At 49.3% G+C, this 17,252-nt stretch overlaps 1 protein-coding gene across 1 annotated transcript in view; it reads right to left on the reverse strand.

Annotated features, from left to right (window-relative positions):
- Window positions 1-3,219: 3,219 nt before the first annotated feature.
- Window positions 3,220-17,252, reverse strand: part of UBE2L3 (ubiquitin conjugating enzyme E2 L3) — a 61,600-nt gene continuing 47,567 nt past the window's right edge. The window contains exons 3-4 of the mRNA XM_030815897.1: window positions 15,822-16,008; window positions 3,220-5,734 (exon numbers count right to left, since the gene is read on the reverse strand). Coding sequence (XP_030671757.1) covers window positions 5,580-5,734; window positions 15,822-16,008 — 342 coding nt within the window. The 3' untranslated portion in view covers window positions 3,220-5,579. The remainder of the gene's footprint in view (window positions 5,735-15,821; window positions 16,009-17,252) is intronic.

Genomic DNA, 17,252 nt, shown 5'->3' on the forward strand with positions numbered 1-17,252 from the left:
AAAGCTCCTGAGGTGCAGGAGCAGATGGGGAGGGCAGTGGGAGTCCTCTGGAGCGCAGTCCTTCTGCACCACTCCGCAGGATGGAAAGGCAGATGGAATACCATGTGGTCCTTGTCTCATTTCATGAAATAGCATCTATGAGGCAGGCACCGATGTCCCCATTTTACAGGGGTAGAGGCAGGAGTGGCAGAGCAGGGCTTTGAAACTACTCATTCATTTATTTAACGTGCACTGGGCTCTAGCCTGGGCCAAACATGGAATCAGGGCCAAGAGAGCTCTCACCCAGCCTAGGCAGCTTAGACAGACGTGTGGCTTTCTGAAGGGTGAGTGTGGGATGTCACTCCTCCTTCCTGCTTCTACCCACCCATGCCCCATCCCCTTGACTGTGGCTTCAGTCCCTTTTTCTGGCTCCACACTCATCTTCCATCTTGACCTTCACTAGACTTGGACTCTCCCATCTGCAGCACTTTAACTGCTTTCTTGCAACCATGCCTGTGAGCTGGAATCACTGTACAGTTGCTCCTCCTGCTGCCTAGCCTCCACCTCCTCGCCTCAGCCTGCTGAGATCTGGCCACACTCCTGCAGGCTGCTGGCTAAGGCTGGGAGAGGGGTGGCCTGAAGTTAGCTGGGGGTACAGATGTAGCTCCCTTGAGGGGCTTCTGTTATGGAAGTGTTCTGAGAGGAGGAGGCAGCTGGTTGTGCAGCTCTAGGCTCAGGAGAGGTGTGGGTGGGCAGGAGAGACCTGGAGGTCTGCACAGATGCTAGATGAGTGGCTACTGTCACCCAGGCTGGAGTACAGTGGCACAATCACGTCTCTGCAGTTCTCCACCTCCCCAGGCTCAGGTGATCATCCCACCTTGGCCTCCTGAGGAGCTGGGAACACAGGCATGCCTGGTTCATTTTTGTATTTTTTGTAGAGATGGGGTTTTGGCATGTTGCCCATGTTGGTCTCAAACTCCTGGGCTCAAGAGATCTGGTCGCCTTGGCCTTTCCTAAAGTGTTGGAATTACAGGCGTCAGCCACAGCACCCGGCTGACCATGAGCATTTGAGTGAAGTGAAGCCAGGCACAGTGGCTCACACGTATCATCCCAGCACTTTGGGAGGCTGAAGTGGGAGGATCACTTGAGCTCTGGAGTTCGAGACCAGCCTGGACAACATAGTAAGACCTCATTTCTGTTATTTAAAAAAGAAAAAATAAAGGCGGGGCATAGTGGCTCATGCCTGTAATCCCAGCACTTTGGGAGGCTGAGTCAGGAGGAAGGCTTGAGGCTAGCAGATCGAGACCAGACTGTGTAACATGCCAAAACCCTGTCTCTATAAAAAATACAAAAATTAGCCGGGTGTAGTGACACGAGCCTGTCGTTCCATCTGCTCAGGAGGCAGAGATAGGAGGATTGATTGAGCCTGGGAGGTAGAGGCTGCAGGGAGCAGTGATCGTGCCACTGCACTCTAGCCTGGGTGACAGAGTGAGCCCGACTCAAAAAAAAAAAAAAAAAAGTGAAGTGAGGGGGCATAGACTGGTAGGATAATCAGGCCCACCTGATTATAATGAGGCCCACCTCACGAGGTGAAAGTGATAAGGACCTGTTGGGTGGTGACTGGTGGCCCACAGGGGTTGTGGGGGCAGCAAGTGTCTTAGCCAAGTGGTTATCCACCCACTCAGCATTGGTGTCTGGAGGGTCCACTCTCTGTGCTAGGCCAGGGCTGGAGCTGAAATGGCCTGGTCTGCAAGGAGCTCCCAGTCTGGTATATACAGGGACAGTCATCCAGTGTCATCCAGTGACACACAGAGGAAGATGTAGGAGAAACCTGCAGCAACATGTGGAGCCACAGGGGGGTTTCTGAACTTGGCCAGCACTGGGTGTAGAATGCTCTCTGGAAGTGACTTCCTTCCCAAGGCCTCAGTTATGGCCTCTGCACGGTGGTCCTTTCCACTCTGATCCTCTGAGGCCTCCAGGGTTCCATAGGAGCCCTCTGTGAACAAGAACACTTTCCAATAATCTGGGAAATGGCCACTTACCAGGCATGGCCCGGGCTAGGCACTGCACTGCACTGGGAGCAATGGTACCCTCAGCTCCCCTCTGTTCTGGGTTGGTGCCCTTCCCCCATGCCATACCGGGAAGCAGAGAGAGAAGGAAGAGCTAAGCAGGACAGGGTGGGAAATGCTGAGAGCAGCTCTGGCTTCTTTTAGGGCTGGGTTAGATGGCACCAAATGAAAGGAGAAGCAGCAAGGGGCAGCAGGTGACAGAAGTCAGGCTGCAGCGGGTACAGGAGTGATGAAATGGATGCTTATTTCAAGCTGAACAATTAATAGTGAACAAGGCCAAAAATGGTGGCTGGTGGCTGTAGGGAAGAGGAAGTTGACAGAGGGGCTTAAAGGTCTCTGGCTTTGGGGAGGGTGGTAACTGGCTGTTTCTGGGCTCAGAGGGACCCTGTGGGAGGAAATGTGCCAAGTGGTGGAATGCAACAGGCTCTGCAGTCAGAATGTGAACAAAAACAGGCCAGGAGTCTTGGTTGTCTTTAAAAGCAGGGATAAAGATGCCACAGGGCTCTCCTGAGACTCAAGAGGGTAAAGTGCTAGGTATGTTAAAGGCTCGTAAAATGACACCCCAGGAAGCTTCCTTCCCCAAGACCTGCAGATCCAGCTGAACAGTGCAGGCCTGGTCTCAGCTGGTGTCAAATTCCAGGCAGGGAAGGCCTGGCCAAAAAAGTCCCGGGCCTGGCTGAGCCCTTGCTGAGTTAGCACCACTACCGCAGCACCCTGGCAGCAGGCCGTACTGGGGACTCAAAGAGTGTTTCTGGCTGGCACCATTCATGGACATGGCCCAGCTCCATCCTCAGGCATACCCTTATTAATTCTGTGACCTCTTGGGACCCCAGATTTGCCTCTTCTAAACATGCATTGTAACACTCCCAGGGGGCTCCAGGATGACCCACGCATGTAAGTGATGCACCCACACGTTAGTCCCTGTCCCCTCAAGGAGACGCCCAAGAGCGCCCTCTGCAGGCCCCGACTGTCTGGAGTCTCTGGCTTTCTTGTTGATTATACCTCATCTCCTTCCCTCTAGGGAGGCAGGAACACCTCTATGTGGAGAGGCTGGGAATGGGGAGAGAGATCAGAAGCCCCAGGACCTGGGCCCCAGCGAGCCCTCCATCTCCAAGAGCATAGGCCCTTGGCACTGCCCACTCCCAGGAAGGAAGAAACCCACACGACTAACCAGTGTCTGAGAGCATTTTATTAAGGGCAGCAGAACGGGATCGCAGCATCTTAGAAAGCCTATTCTCTGCCGTGGTGGGGAGTAGGGAGCAGAGGGAAGGACCCGGCACACTTCAAGAAACCAGGCGGGTGTGAATTCCTGAGTGAGCTTGGGCAGCGGTGGGTGGCTGCTCCACAGCTCGCCCCTCCTCCAGAGGACCCAGCTTTTTGGTTTTGGAGCAGCCAGGGCTGTTCGCCAGCTTGCTCAGAGCCTACCCTGAAGGCATGGCTGGCAGGAGCAAGCCGCCCAGGCCCGAAGAAGAGACCCCCACTGGCTCGAAAGCCAGGCCTCTGCTGATGGGGCCAACCCTGGGGTGCCAGTGCCAGGGCTGAGAGTCCCTGAGGGGCTGCCGGCACACAGGTATCCTCCCGTGGTGAGCAGAGCGCAGTGAGGGGGTGACAGGCAGGCAGAGCTACGTTGGCAGAAATACGAAGCAATGGGACAGTTTCCAAGAATGGCAACATTTCTGGATCCAGAGAAGCAACAAGAACAAATGGTGGCTTGTTTGGATAGCTTCTGACAGAATTTGGCATTTTATTACAAACTGGAGTGTGAGTGAAATAAAATCCATCATCACTTTTCTGCTAATGAAGACAGATGTGGAAACGCCAGCCCAGTGCCCTTGCCATCCTGGGCACAAGGGAGTCTCCAGAAACCTGCCTTTGGCGTACCTAGGACAAAAGAAGCTGAGTTCACGTACACACCGCAGGGGCCACGCGCCTGAACAATGTTAGGCTGCCGAACCTGCCCATCACTCCCCACTTCTGCACAGACCAGACCAAGCTGTCTTACATGCCTGTAGGCCCCGGAAAGATCTCAAGTTATAGAATTAAAATTAAAACAAAAAGCAAAGTTTAAGTCATCTTCTCCACAGGATCTAGTCCCCCCAAGAGCCAAGAAGGGAAGCCGCCAGTGGCAGAAGCGGGTTGGTGACACATGGCATTTGGATCGTCGGCTTCCTTGGGGTGTCAGAGCAACATGGATTCTCTACTAGTGCGGGGACAATCCCATTTGCCTTGAAAAGACATTAATATTCAAATCTTTACAAGTTTATCTGATGATAAATTCTAAGGTCAATTTTTATTTCTACAAAAAAAGGCAGTCAAAACAATATAAAACACATTGAAAGGATATTACTGAGTGAGCTTCAAGTGGAGCTTGACTCTGCAAAGGCTGTGAGTCCAAAGGGAGAGGAAGTCCGTCTTGTTCCCGGGCTGGGCTGGCTGCTCTGGAGGAAGGGGGCAGCAGGGGCCCAGGCGACCCCAGACTGGTGCTTTAAATAGCCGAGTCCTGCTAATTCCAATCCTACAAAAGGTCAAAGTGTGCCGAGGGAGGGCTGTGGCAGGGCCGCTGCACGGAGAAGTGGAGAGCAAGCTCCGTGGCACATTCGGATGAAGCGTGGTGACAGATGAGCTGGGAATTTCAAATGGACATTCTGGCTGTAGCTTTGCCTGAAAGGACCAGCAGATCTTCTACAATGGCTGCAGGGAGAAGTGCCAACCTGGGACCTCAGGAGCCTTTCTGGCGAGATTCATCACACACAGTGTGCACAGCATCCTCCTGACTAGCAGGCTCCCCATTTCGGGGCCACCACAGACCTGTGATTATAGGGTTTCTCTGTGCAGGCCAGGCCAGAGGTCAGTTACACACACTGACATCAGGGCTTGCCCAATTAACTGATGTTACTGTGGTAACATCAGCTGGAGTTTCACACAAGAACTGAGGAGGACTGGAGGAGGGGTGTGGCTGTTTGTTTTTAAATTTTTTAAAAGGATGTTATAAACTGGAGTCAGGAGAATTTAAACCAACTCCCACACTGGGCAACAGTCCCACACATGCTAAGAAAAGCCACCAGGACCGCCAGGGCAGTCTCTTCTCCTTTGTGGAGGCAGGCCTGGGGTCTGGGGAAGTAAGTAAGTGAAAAATAAACTCGGTGCCAGAAAGTGGGAGTGGCAAGGGTAGGGAAGAAAGGGAACCACAACCTTTTTTTTCCTTTTTTTTTAAACCTTATGGGTTAAATGTAACTTGAAGATTTTGGATAAAATTGGACAAGAAAAGAAACACCATTCTTTTGAAGTAGATTGAAGCAGTGATTTTTAAAACAAAGAGAGCAGAACTAGAACATCTTAAATTTTTAATCCTTTCTTTACAGGTTACCTAGACCACTTTTGATTAAGAAAACTGTAGAAAGTTAGTAACTGCCACAAGCGAACGCCAGGCGGTGGCACGTGTCAATTTCCACAGAGTCCTGCTTTGCGGGGTGTCTGAATGCACTGCACGGGGTCTCTGCTCACACTTGCTGGAACCAATCATGGCAGATTTTAGTCCACAGGTCGCTTTTCCCCATATTTCTTTGTAAACTCTTCAGCATTCTTACAGAATTTTTTACGGTCCTTAGAGTATTCTTCAGCTAGGTCAGCCCGAAGCGGGTGCTCGGGCTGGGGGTCATTCACCAGTGCTATGAGGGACTGGATTACTGCCAAGAGAAGGACAAGGCATGGGGGGTTAACACAGTCTCAGAAATGGCACCACTAATCCCGGGAACAAAACTCCGGCTTTACCACTGGTTTACAGCTAATGTGCTTTTAAGCCAAAGCTGCCTCCTATTTATCCAAAATTCTGACAGCCAGAAAACTCATCTTTCCTCTGTGATTAGGAGACCTTGATGGACAACAAATAGCTAACACTACGGTGAATAATTGTTCACAGTGATGTGCTTCCGCCTCCAGGAAGCCTTCCTGACCTGACACCTGGGGAGGTCTTAGCCCTCAGTCACTCCCAGCCCTTTTTTCTTGGCAGGGGGTTGCGGAGGAGGGACAGGGTCTCACTCTGTCACCCAGGCTGGAGTGCAGTGGCACCATCTTGGCTCACTGCAGCCTCAACCTCCTGGGTTGACCTCAAGCAATCCTCCAGCCTCAGTCCCCTGAGTAGCTGGGACTACAGTCGTGCACCACCATGCCCGGCTAATCCAGTCCTCTTCTGCGCTCTGGAGATAGGAGGCCTAGTATTGAATTGCTCACTCTCACACATGCACACAGGGTCACTTTCTTCAGGGCAGGACTGGGTAGAACTTCCCTGCATCAGCCCAGCACCCAGCACCATGCTCGGCTCAGGGAAGTTTCGGTTAAGGTGACTGAGTGGCCACTAGAGAGAAGGGTATGTGACGGCGCTGCATTTGTCAATGCGCAACGACCCAACTCTGGAAGACCCTTAGGAGTTTCTGAACCCTCTAGAAAGGGTCACTGGGGCCAGCCAATGGGAAGCTGACAACTGCCATCGCATCACATTGTCAAGACCACAGGCAGATGTCACGCTGATGGCTCCGATGGGTGCCACAGTACTCCCCCTAGGTGCTGTAGCCCAGACGTGCCCCAGGGTGGAAGGACAGTGTAGAATCAGAAGCAGTTGCTACCCACACCTCCTCACATACTTTGCCACAGTTGCCCCCTGACCCTGTCAGGACCAGCACCCTCAGAATGTTCCCACTGTAAAACGGTGCCCCTCTTCTCCGAACTGCTGATGCCACAAATTCCTTTTTATTTTTTTTAGACAGTCTTGCCGTCACTCAGGCTGGAGTGCAGTGGCTCAATCATACTTTACTGCATGGTACCCTCAAACTCCTGGGTGTAAGTGATCCTCCTGCCTCAGCTTCCTGAGTAGCTGAGACTACAAGCACATGCCATCACGTCCAGCTTTTTTTTTTTAACCCAGGCTAGAGTACAGTGGTGCAATCACAGCTCACTGCAGTCTGATCTCCTGGGCTCAAAAAATCCTCCCACCTTGGCCTTGAGAGTAGCTGGGATTACAGGTGTTAGCCACCGCTCCTGGCCTAGTTTTTTGTAGAGATGGGGTCTCACTATGTTGCCCAGGCTGGTCGCAAACTCCTCGGCTCGAGTGATCCTCCCGCCTCATCCTCCCAAAAGTGCTAGGATGACAGGCATGAAGCCACTGCACCTGGTCAGCTCCTTTATTGAGGGCTCATATTGTTCATTCAGCATTACAAGAAATGGATTAAAATGCTGATGCTAGCCAGGCAGATCACCTGAGGTCAGGAGCTCAAGACCAGCCTGGGCAACATGGTGAAACCCCGTCTCTACTAAAAATACAAAAATTAGCCAGGCATGGTGACCCATGCCTGTAGTCCCAGCTACTCAGGAGGCTGAGGCAGGAGAATCGCTTGAACCCGGGAGACGGCAGTTGCAGTGAGCCGAGATCGTGCCACTGCACTCTAGCCTAGGTGACAGAGTGAGACTCTGTCTCAAAAATAAATATATAAAACAAAATACTGATGCTGGCTGAGTCATATGCAAAGGCATAATCGTTCAACAGCACACACTAAGTGAGGGCCACAGCACAAAGTACTCCTGGCCTGGTGTCCAAAGCCCACCTGCCTAACCTCTGCTTCTTACTGTGCCTGGTGAGAACGGGAAAGAGAGAGCTCCTGTGACCACAGCGGGTAGAGGTGACGCAGTGGGGCAGAGGCGAGGAGGGCATGGTGCATGCAACGCTAACAGGTTCCACGTTTGTTGGGGCTGGGGGGTGGCTGGGCAAGGAGGGTGGACTGTGAACAGCAAGCAGGGGCAAGGGGCCTGGAAAGCTCTCTGCAGGCCAGGGTGGCCTCTAATTCAGTCTCCAAGCCTCCTCGGGGGTAGATGGTATCACCTCCCTGTACAAGCCACCTGTACCTCTAGAGGCAGTAGGCCCTGGAGGTATATTTTTATTTAATAAACGAAGCCCACCCTTGGCTGACTGGCCACAGTGTATTTCAGTGCACACCACCCTCGGTGTGAGACTGCTCCCTTTTCCTAGCTGTTCTTGACTTCAGGGTTGTTAATTGAGCCACAGTCGCCTAAGAGCACAAATAGGTGGCTCCCCTTCCTTTCCCATAATTAGAAATGGCCCTGTAACAGGAGAATTACCATCGCATTAGCATTTTAGAAACCTCCCTGGGCTAAGGACAGGCTGAGTACTTCGTTAGGGGCAAGCTCAGGAGTTTTCACCTCACTCTCTGATATGAATACTTAGGCTCTCTACTTCTCACTATCATCACCTTGGTAACTAATGCAGAGGTTGGTGGCTCACACCTGTATTCCCAGCACTTTGGGAGGCCAAGGAGGAAGGATCACTTGAGGCCAGGAGTCTGAGACCAGCCTGGGCAACACAGCAAGACCTGGCCTCTATAAAAAATAAAAAATAAAATTAGCTGGTCGTGGTGGTACATGCCTGTAGTCCCAACTCCTTGGGAGGCTGAGGTGGGATGACTGCTTGAGCCCACAATATTGAGGCTGTAGTGAGCTGTGATTGTGCCACTATACTCAGCCTGAGCGACAGAGCCAGACCCTATCGCAAAAAAAAGTAATAATAATAAATATATATATATTTTTTGAGACGGAGTCTCACTCTGTCGTCCAGGCTGAGTATAGTGGCACAATCACAGCTCACAATCTCGGCTCACTGCAAGCCCCGCCTCCCAGGTTCACGCCATTCTCCTGCCTCAGCCTCCCGGGTAGCTGGGATTACAGGCACCTGCCACCATGCCCAGCTAATTTTCTGTAATTTTTTAGTAAAAACAGGGTTTCACCGTGTTAGCCAGGATGGTCTTGATCTCCTGACCTCGTGATCCACCCGCCTCGGCCTCCCAAAGTGCTAGGATCACAGGCGTGAGCCACGGCGCCTGGCAAAATAAAAATTAAAAGGCCTATTTCTCAGAAGATGCCATTTGTCTATTTCATTATTTTTTATAGTTTCACTAATTTGATCAAGTCTGAATTTTTTTTAATTGAGATGGAGTCTCACTCTGTCACCCTGGCTGGAGTGCAGTGGCACAATCTCAGTTCACTGAAACCTCCACCTCCTGGGTTCAAGCGATTCTCCTGCCTCAACCTCCTGAGTAGCTGGGACTACAGGCATCCACCACCACGCCTGGCTAATTCTTTGTATTTTTAGTAAAGATGGGGTTTCACCGTGTTACCCAGGATGGTCTTGATCTCCTGACTCATGATCCGCCCACCTCGTCCTCCCAAAGTGCTGGGATTACAGGCATGAGCCACCATGCCCGGCCTCAAGTCTGAGTATTTTTAAATTTACTTAGTAGTTCTGATAAGTATTTCATTCTTTCTCTGTTCCCTTGGGTGCATTTCTGGCTCCTTATCTAAACGATAATAAACTTCAGCTGAGCTGAACTTGTTTTGCTAGTAAGAACACTTGACAGATAATGTCTGCTTTACAAACTACAACTGTGGCCCTCTATCAACATTTTTCATATATAGGACAGCATATTAAATTATATTTTATAAACCATCCAGCCCTGGGTTCTTGGTCTCTTCTGTGACCCAAATGCTCCTCAGAAGTATTTTTTTTTTCTGCAAAATGTAGGGGCTTAAAAACATACAACAGGCTGGGCGCAGCAGCTCACACACTTGTAATCCTAGCACTTTGGGAAGCCAAAGTGGGCAGATTGTCTGAGCTCAGGAGTTCAAGACCAGCCTGGGCAATACGGTGAAACCTTGTCTGTACTAAAATACAAAAAACTAGCCAGGCGTGGTGGCGTGTGCCTGTAGTCCCAGCTACTCGGGAGGCTGAGGGAGGAGAACTGCTTGAATCCAGGAGGCGGAGGTTGCAATGAGCCAAGATTATGCCACTGCACTCCAGCCTGGGTGACAAAGTGAGACTCTGTCCCCACAACAACAACAACAAAAAAAAACAAAAAAAACCCACACAACAAATTAGCCAATTTTACCTTTTACTCTCACTATATTATCATCAGAGAATAAAGCCTATAATATTTCCTTCCTTTTGTTTTCTTTTTTTTTTTTTTTTTAAGACGGAGTTTCGCTCTGTCGCCCGGGCTGGAGTGCAGTGGCAGCAGCTGGAACTACAGGTGCCCGCGACCATGCCCGGCTAATTTTTTGTGTTTTTAGTAGAGACGGGGTTTCACCATGTTAGCCAGGATGGTCTCGATCTCCTGACCTTGTGATCTGCCCGCCTCAGCCTCCCAAAGTGCTGGGATTACAGATGTGAGCCACCGCGCCTGGCCCTTTTGTTCTTAGTAACAGTTTCTCTGCAATAGCGGATGTAAGCAATATTTGTGATTTCCCCTCCTTTTCATAAAAATCCAGGGATCTTCATTGTCAAAGAATAAAATGTCAATGTACCTTCAACCCAAGAAGATACGCAATGTTGTGTAGCCTTGCATGGAATGTGCTTAAAAAAAAAGGTTTTTGGTTTTTTTTGTTTTTTTTTTACCTCCCAAGTAGCTGGGATTACAGGTGCCTCACCACGCCCGGCTAATTTTTTTTTTTTTGGAGATAGTCTCGCTCCGTCACCCAGGCTGGAGTGCAGTAGCGTGATCTCAGCTCACTGCAGCCTCCGCCTCTCCGGTTCAAGTGATTCTCCTGCCTCAGCCTCCTGAGTAGCTGGGACTACAGGCGCCCGCCACCATGCCCAGCTAATTTTTTTGTATTTTTAGTAGGAACGGGGTTTCACTATGTTGGCCAGCATGGTCTGGATCTCTTGACCTTGTGATCCGCCCACCTCGGCCTCCCAAAGTGCTGGGATTACAGGCGTGACCCAGCCTGGAATATTTTCATCCCCCCAAAAGAAAACCCACTCTCAGTAGTCACTTCCTATTCTCCTCCTCCTAGACCCTGACAATCACTAATCTACTTTGTCTCAATGGATCCACCCTAGTCTGAGCATCCCATATACAGCTGAATTTTATCTGTAGTGCTTATGTTCTATAAACTTGCCATGAACATTGAATTAATGATACTGAATCATTGCTCCTAAGGGAAACAGAGGTTTAGGTTCAAACAAGCCTCTGCTCACATTTTTCCCAGCTGATTAATATATAACTTTATGTGTGTTTAAAGACATCTTATTTAATAGGCAATATTGACTCAGTAGCACTATAACTCATGCCCAAATAAAGCTTATCTCACACATGTGTTTTCTCCAAAAGGCATATCATGACCTTCCTGTGCTCAGGAATACTAGAAAGCACTTCAGCACCACGTTTGGGGCCAAAACAAAATCACCAACAAAAAGCACAAAATCCAAGAAGTGTGGCATTAGACAGCCCACTTGCTTCAGTTGAGAGCTGAAACAAGAAGGCAGGGCATCGCACTGTTCAACCATACAACCTCAGCTGGAACACGTGCATGAGGTACTTCAAATTTTTTGCTGCTCTGCACATGCACACATCTGTGATAGACCACAAGTGCCAAGAGTATTGATTTTGGGGCTACAAAAAACTTTAGTGAGTAGGCAAATTCGCAAACACAGACTCTATGAACAATGAGGCTCAACTACAAATGGAATCATACAATATGTGGCCTTCCATGGATGGTTCTTTCATTTAGCGTATTTTCAAGGTTTATGTACCATAAGACAGTACTTCATTGCTTTTTATGGCTAAATAATATTTCATTGTAGAGATACACCACTTTTTTGTTGTTTGTTTTGTTTTGTTTTGAGACAGAGTTTGGCTCTTGTTGCCCAGGCTGGAGTGCAATGGCGCAATCTTGGCTCACTGCAACCTCCGCCTCCCAGGTTCAAGCGATTCTCCTGCTTCAGCCTCCCAAGTAGCTGGGATTACAGGCGCCCGCCACCACGCCCAGCTAATTTTTTGTATTTTTAGTAGAGACAGGGTTTCACCATGTTGGCCAGGCTGGTCTTGAACTCCTGACCTCAGGTGATCCGCCCGCCTCAGCCTCCCAAAGTGCTGGGATTACAGGCGTGAGCCACCACGCCCCGCTCACATTTTGTTTATTCACTCACCAACTGATGGACATTTGGGCTCTTTCCACTTCTTATCCATTGTGAATAATGGTGCTATGAACATCTGTTTACAAGTTTTTATTAGGCATACGTTTTCATTTCTCTTGGGTAGATATAGCTAAGAGTGGAATTGCTGGGTCATATGAGCATCTTTTCATATTACTATTTCTGCCATTATGCTTACTTTTCTGTACTTGTGGATGGCTAAAGTGAGCTAGAGGTTGTGAATTGAGGAGGTCAAAGAACTTCAAGGCTGGATCTGGGAGAAGCCATAATTGGGAATGCTGAATTTTCTAAGGACAACGGCAGGAGACAAAAATCATGAGCAGGTGCTCTGGGGACAAAGGAAGAGCGCTGGAAGATTACAGCAGGAGGGTGGCACAAGTGGCTTTCTCTCTTTCTTTTCTTTTTTTTGTTTTTTTTTTTTTTTTTTGGTACAGACGGGGTTTCACCATGTTGCTCAGGCTGGTCTCAAACTCCTTGGCTCAAGCAATCTGCCTGCCCCAGCCTCCCAAAATGCTGGGATTACCGGCATGAGCCACTGTGCCCGGCCTCAAGTGACACTTTCACTTCCCATATTTAGGAAACAAATGAAGGAATGGTGAGGCATTTAAAAAGGCAGGCTTTGCAGGACAGTGGCAGCTGAACTGCAGTCAGGAAATAGCACCAGAAAGACAGGGACACCCAACATATGAAGAATCAGGCAGGTGGGAGAAGGAATGGCATGTCCAGAAGAGCTGCCATTTGGGAAAAGCAGGCCCAAGTGGGCCTGAGGAGGCAGCAAGGGGACTCAGCATCCTTGCCTGCCTGTCCCACCTCTGCCATCATATCTCCCATCCTGCATACTCCTCCCATCAAGAGCTGAAGTCTATTTTCCCTCTGTACTTTCCTCACCAAAAGAATCCACAGAAGTGACACTGTACCAGTTCTGTGCCTTCACCCTGGAACCCTGAGACCACCATGCTATGAAGGGGTCCAATCTAGCCTTGTGGAAAATAAGAGAACACAAAGAGAACCGAAGTGCCTTAGCTAATACCATTTCTGCACATGTGCACTATGCCTACCAGCACTTCCCAGCCAAGTTGAGTTCCCACCTCAATACAGCTGCATGAGTGACCCCAGGAACGAACGGTCAGCTGTAGAACCATGTAGCTGAGCCCAGCCAACCTCTAGAGTAAAAACTAATAAACTGGTGTTACTTTAAGCCACAAAGTTTTGATAGGGGTTATAATGCAGTAATAGATAACAAACATGGGAATGTGGCCGTCAAGTGCCAGGAACAACATTCTTGATGTATGTGAGGATGGAGATCAAGGCCATGCCACAATCTACATAATAATGTTCTAGGAAGGAATCCTCAACTGTCCTAAATCACAAAATAGCAATTCCGGTTCTGTCCATCATGGCACACAGAATAGCTCCTGTACGAAAATTTTTACCTTAAAAATCCCAAGTCAACAGTACTTTTCACAAAAAAATTAAAAGCTGCCCCTAAGTTATTTGGCTCTTGGGGAGGGGGGGAAAGCAGCCACAGTCTGAAAAAGCAGAGCATTTTGGCAGTGCACCTGGATAGGAAGGTAAAAAGTGAATAATCCTGCCACAGCCTTCTATGCAGCAGCCCCATGAGAGGTGGCAAAGCACGTGCATCCATCTCCTGAGAGCCTCCCTGGCCCTAGCCCCACCCTCTCAGTCTACAGGTAAGGGAGGAGTCCCAGAACTCTTTGTAGCCAGACCCTGAGGTGCAGGGCTTTCCTGGGCAACCTGGCCTGGAAGGACTGCCACTCCCCAGGCACAGTGGGTTAACAGACATGACTCAGCAAGGACTCCAAGAATTATTGAACACTCTTGATCAAATGCAGCTACAGGCTTTTGACAGTGCTAGGAATCTGTATAGAAAAAAACCAGGCTCGCCGGGCATGGTGGCTCACGCCTGTAATCCCAGCACTTTGGGAGGCAGAGGCGGGTGGATCACCTAAGGTCAGGAGTTCGAGACCAGCGTGGTCAATGTGGTGAAACCCTGTCTCTACTACAAATACAAAAATTAGCCGAGCGTGGTGGCTGTAATCCCAGCTACTAGGGAGGCTGAGGCAGGAGAATTGCTTGAACACGGGATGCGGAGGTTGCAGTGAGCTGCGATGGCACCACTGCACTCCAGCCTGGGTGACTCCGTCTCAAAAAAAAGAAAAGAAAAGAAAAAATCGGCTGGGTGCAATGGCTTACGCCTGTAATCCCAGCACTTTGGGAGGCCGAGGCGGGCGGATCACGAGGTCAGGAGATCGAGACCATCCTAGCTAACACGGTGAAACCCCGTCTCTACTAAAAATACAAAAAATTAGCCAGGCGTGGTGGCAGGTGCCTGTAGTCCCAGCTACTCGGGAGGCTGAGGCAGGAGAATGGTGCGAACTCGGGAGGCGGAGGTTGCAGTGAGCAGAGATCATGCCACTGCACTCCAGCCTGGTGACAGAGCGAGACTCCGTTTCAAAAAAAAAAAAAAAAAAAAAGAAAAGAAAAGAAAAAACCAGGCCATGGGCACTGAAAAGAACTGTGTCGAGCTTTTATAAACATCAGCTTGTATACAAACAAGGACCAAGCCCACTAGAGACTGTTCTGCCCTGACTGAATGTTTAGCACCCACTCCTTTCTTCTACTCAGTGTGGGAGTCTAATGGGCACCTTTCATGGTGATTATTTCCAACAAGTGAGGCTTGATTTTTCTTGTGAAAGGCTTTGAACTCCACCTTCCAGGGCTTTTCTCAGTCACTGAAACATGGGACCTCCTCAATCCCTGTGCAGGTCAAAAGTTCAGCTGAGTTATTCCCACAGGGACTGGTGGGACCTCAGCCATACTTTGCGTGCACCTGGTAAGGTAGGAGTTCTCTGGACTCTGTCTTATCTGGCATCAGAAAGGACCCACGAGCCCCTACCCCAGAGCAGCACCCCCCAAAGAAACCCTCCACTTGCAGCCTCTCAAGTGCCAGCTTCATCCGCTCTAATCTAAACAGACTTTATACTGGTTTAGGTACTTAAAAGGAAGCCACCAAAATATGAGATTAGGACTTCAAAAGAAAGTCTGGAATTAAATGAAAACCAGACACAGTCCATAACAAACTAATCACTTCTAGGGGACAAAAGGGAGGACAACCACAATACTGATTCAAATATTCTTCCCAGAAGAATGAGCATGTTTATGTTCACACAGCCACACACAGACACGTGCACCACGCACAGCCACATCCAACTCCAGGGAATCCCAGGCCCACTAAAGCCAACCACGTGCCTTCATCTGGGAATACTGCCCTTACATCTGCCTCTGTCCCTCCCCTCACATCACCCGAGCCACTAGGCTCTAGCTCATGCCCTTTGTACAGCCTAGAAGGCCCTCTCCAACCTCCTTTCCTCCTTCAAGTCTGAGTTCAGGCACTAACTACTACAAGAGGCCACCTTAAATCCCACTCTCCCTTCCCCTTGTAGGCAGCCCCACAGTCCTTCATCCAGTGCCTGCACCCCTCTGCACCAGCAGCAAGCCGCTAGGCTTGTCTGTCCATGTGTATTCCCACTGTGGACGGCAGCCCAGGGCTGAGCACTGGAAAGGCCTCCTCAATCCCTGTACAGGTCAAAAGTTCAGCTGAGATGAGCCATTCCCACAAGGTCCGACAGGGCCTCAGCTACATTTTATGTGTACCTGAAAGATTCTCTGGATTCTGTCTGATCTGGTATCAGAAGCCCCCACCCCAGAGCAACACCCCCAAAGACCCCCTCCGAGGAAGACACAGGCACATGTCTTACCTTGGTCGGTTTTGGTTGCTGGCTTCCAGTTTTCAGCACTAATTACTGGCAGACAGACCTGCCCCTTTTCATCGATGTTCGGGTGATAGATCTTTGTTTTAAATGTGATCTTCGGTGGTTTGAATGGGTACTCTGCTGGAAAGTTGATTTCGATTCTGAAGGCCCCCTTATCATATGGAGGGTTGTCCTGGAAGGAAAGGGAGATCAAAATGAACACACCATGGTTCATAAACCTATGGCCAAGATAGGAATGTTTCAATTGCTTATCTGAAAAATCAATTTATTTCAAGGGATTCAAGTATCAACTGAAGCCCTGCCACCTTCAGGACAACCCAGCCACCCATTAGTATTTCTAGAGCAAGATATCTGCTAAACTGAGAAAGGGCTTGAGATTGATGTCCTGGTCTCTTCATACTTTTTAAAAAATAGAGTTTACTTTACTCTTTACTATACACCTTTAGGTATAAAGCAAAACTGAGAGGAAAGGACAGAGAATTCCTAAATACCCCTGCCCCTAAACACACACAGCTTTTCCCACTATCAGCACCCCTCACCAGAGGGGCAAATTTGTTACCATCAATGAACCTTTTACCTTAACACATCATTACCACTCAGCTTCCCTAGTTTATGTTAGGGCTCACACTTGGTGTTGCATATTCTATAGGTTTTGTGTGGTTATCAGACATGATAGCTGGAATCATGCAATATGTAGCTGCTATGTCTGAATGTATCTCCCCAAAAATCTTATGTTGAAACCTAATCACCAATGTGATGGTATTAGGAGTTGGGGCCATTGGGAAGTGATTAGGTCATGATGGGATCGGTGTCCTTACCAAAGAGGCCCCTGAGAACTGCCTTGCCCTTTCCATCATATAAAGACACAGTGAAAAGGCACCATCTATAAACCACGAAGCAGGCCCTCAACTGCCACTGAATCTGCTGGCACCTTGATCTTCAGACTTCCCAGCCTCAATAAGTGAGAAATAAATTTGCTGTTAGAAGCTATTTGTCTTTATTATCATTATTATTATTATTATTTTGAGAGTCTGTTGCCCAGGCTAGAGTGCAATGGCATGATCTTGGCTCACCGCAACCTCCGCCTCCTGGGTTCAAGCAATTCTCCTGCCTCAGCCTCCCAAGTAGCTGGGATTACAGGCACCCGCCTCAATGCCCAGCTAATTTTGTATCTTTAGTAGAGATGCGGTTTCACCATGTTGGCCAGGCTGGTCTTGAACTCCTGACCTCAAGTGATCTGCCTGCCTCGGCTTCCCAAAATGCAGGGTTTATAAGCGTGAGCCACTGTGCCCAGCCGTTACTTGTTTTTCTCCCCTTCATATTTACTTATTTATTTTTGTCAGGGTCTTGCTCTGTTGCCCACTGGATAGTGGCACGATCTTGGCTCATTGCAACCTTGACTTCACAGGCTCAAGC

This window comes from Nomascus leucogenys, chromosome 7b (genome assembly GCF_006542625.1).
Source record: "Nomascus leucogenys isolate Asia chromosome 7b, Asia_NLE_v1, whole genome shotgun sequence".
In the NCBI taxonomy this organism is placed as follows: domain Eukaryota; kingdom Metazoa; phylum Chordata; class Mammalia; order Primates; family Hylobatidae; genus Nomascus; species Nomascus leucogenys.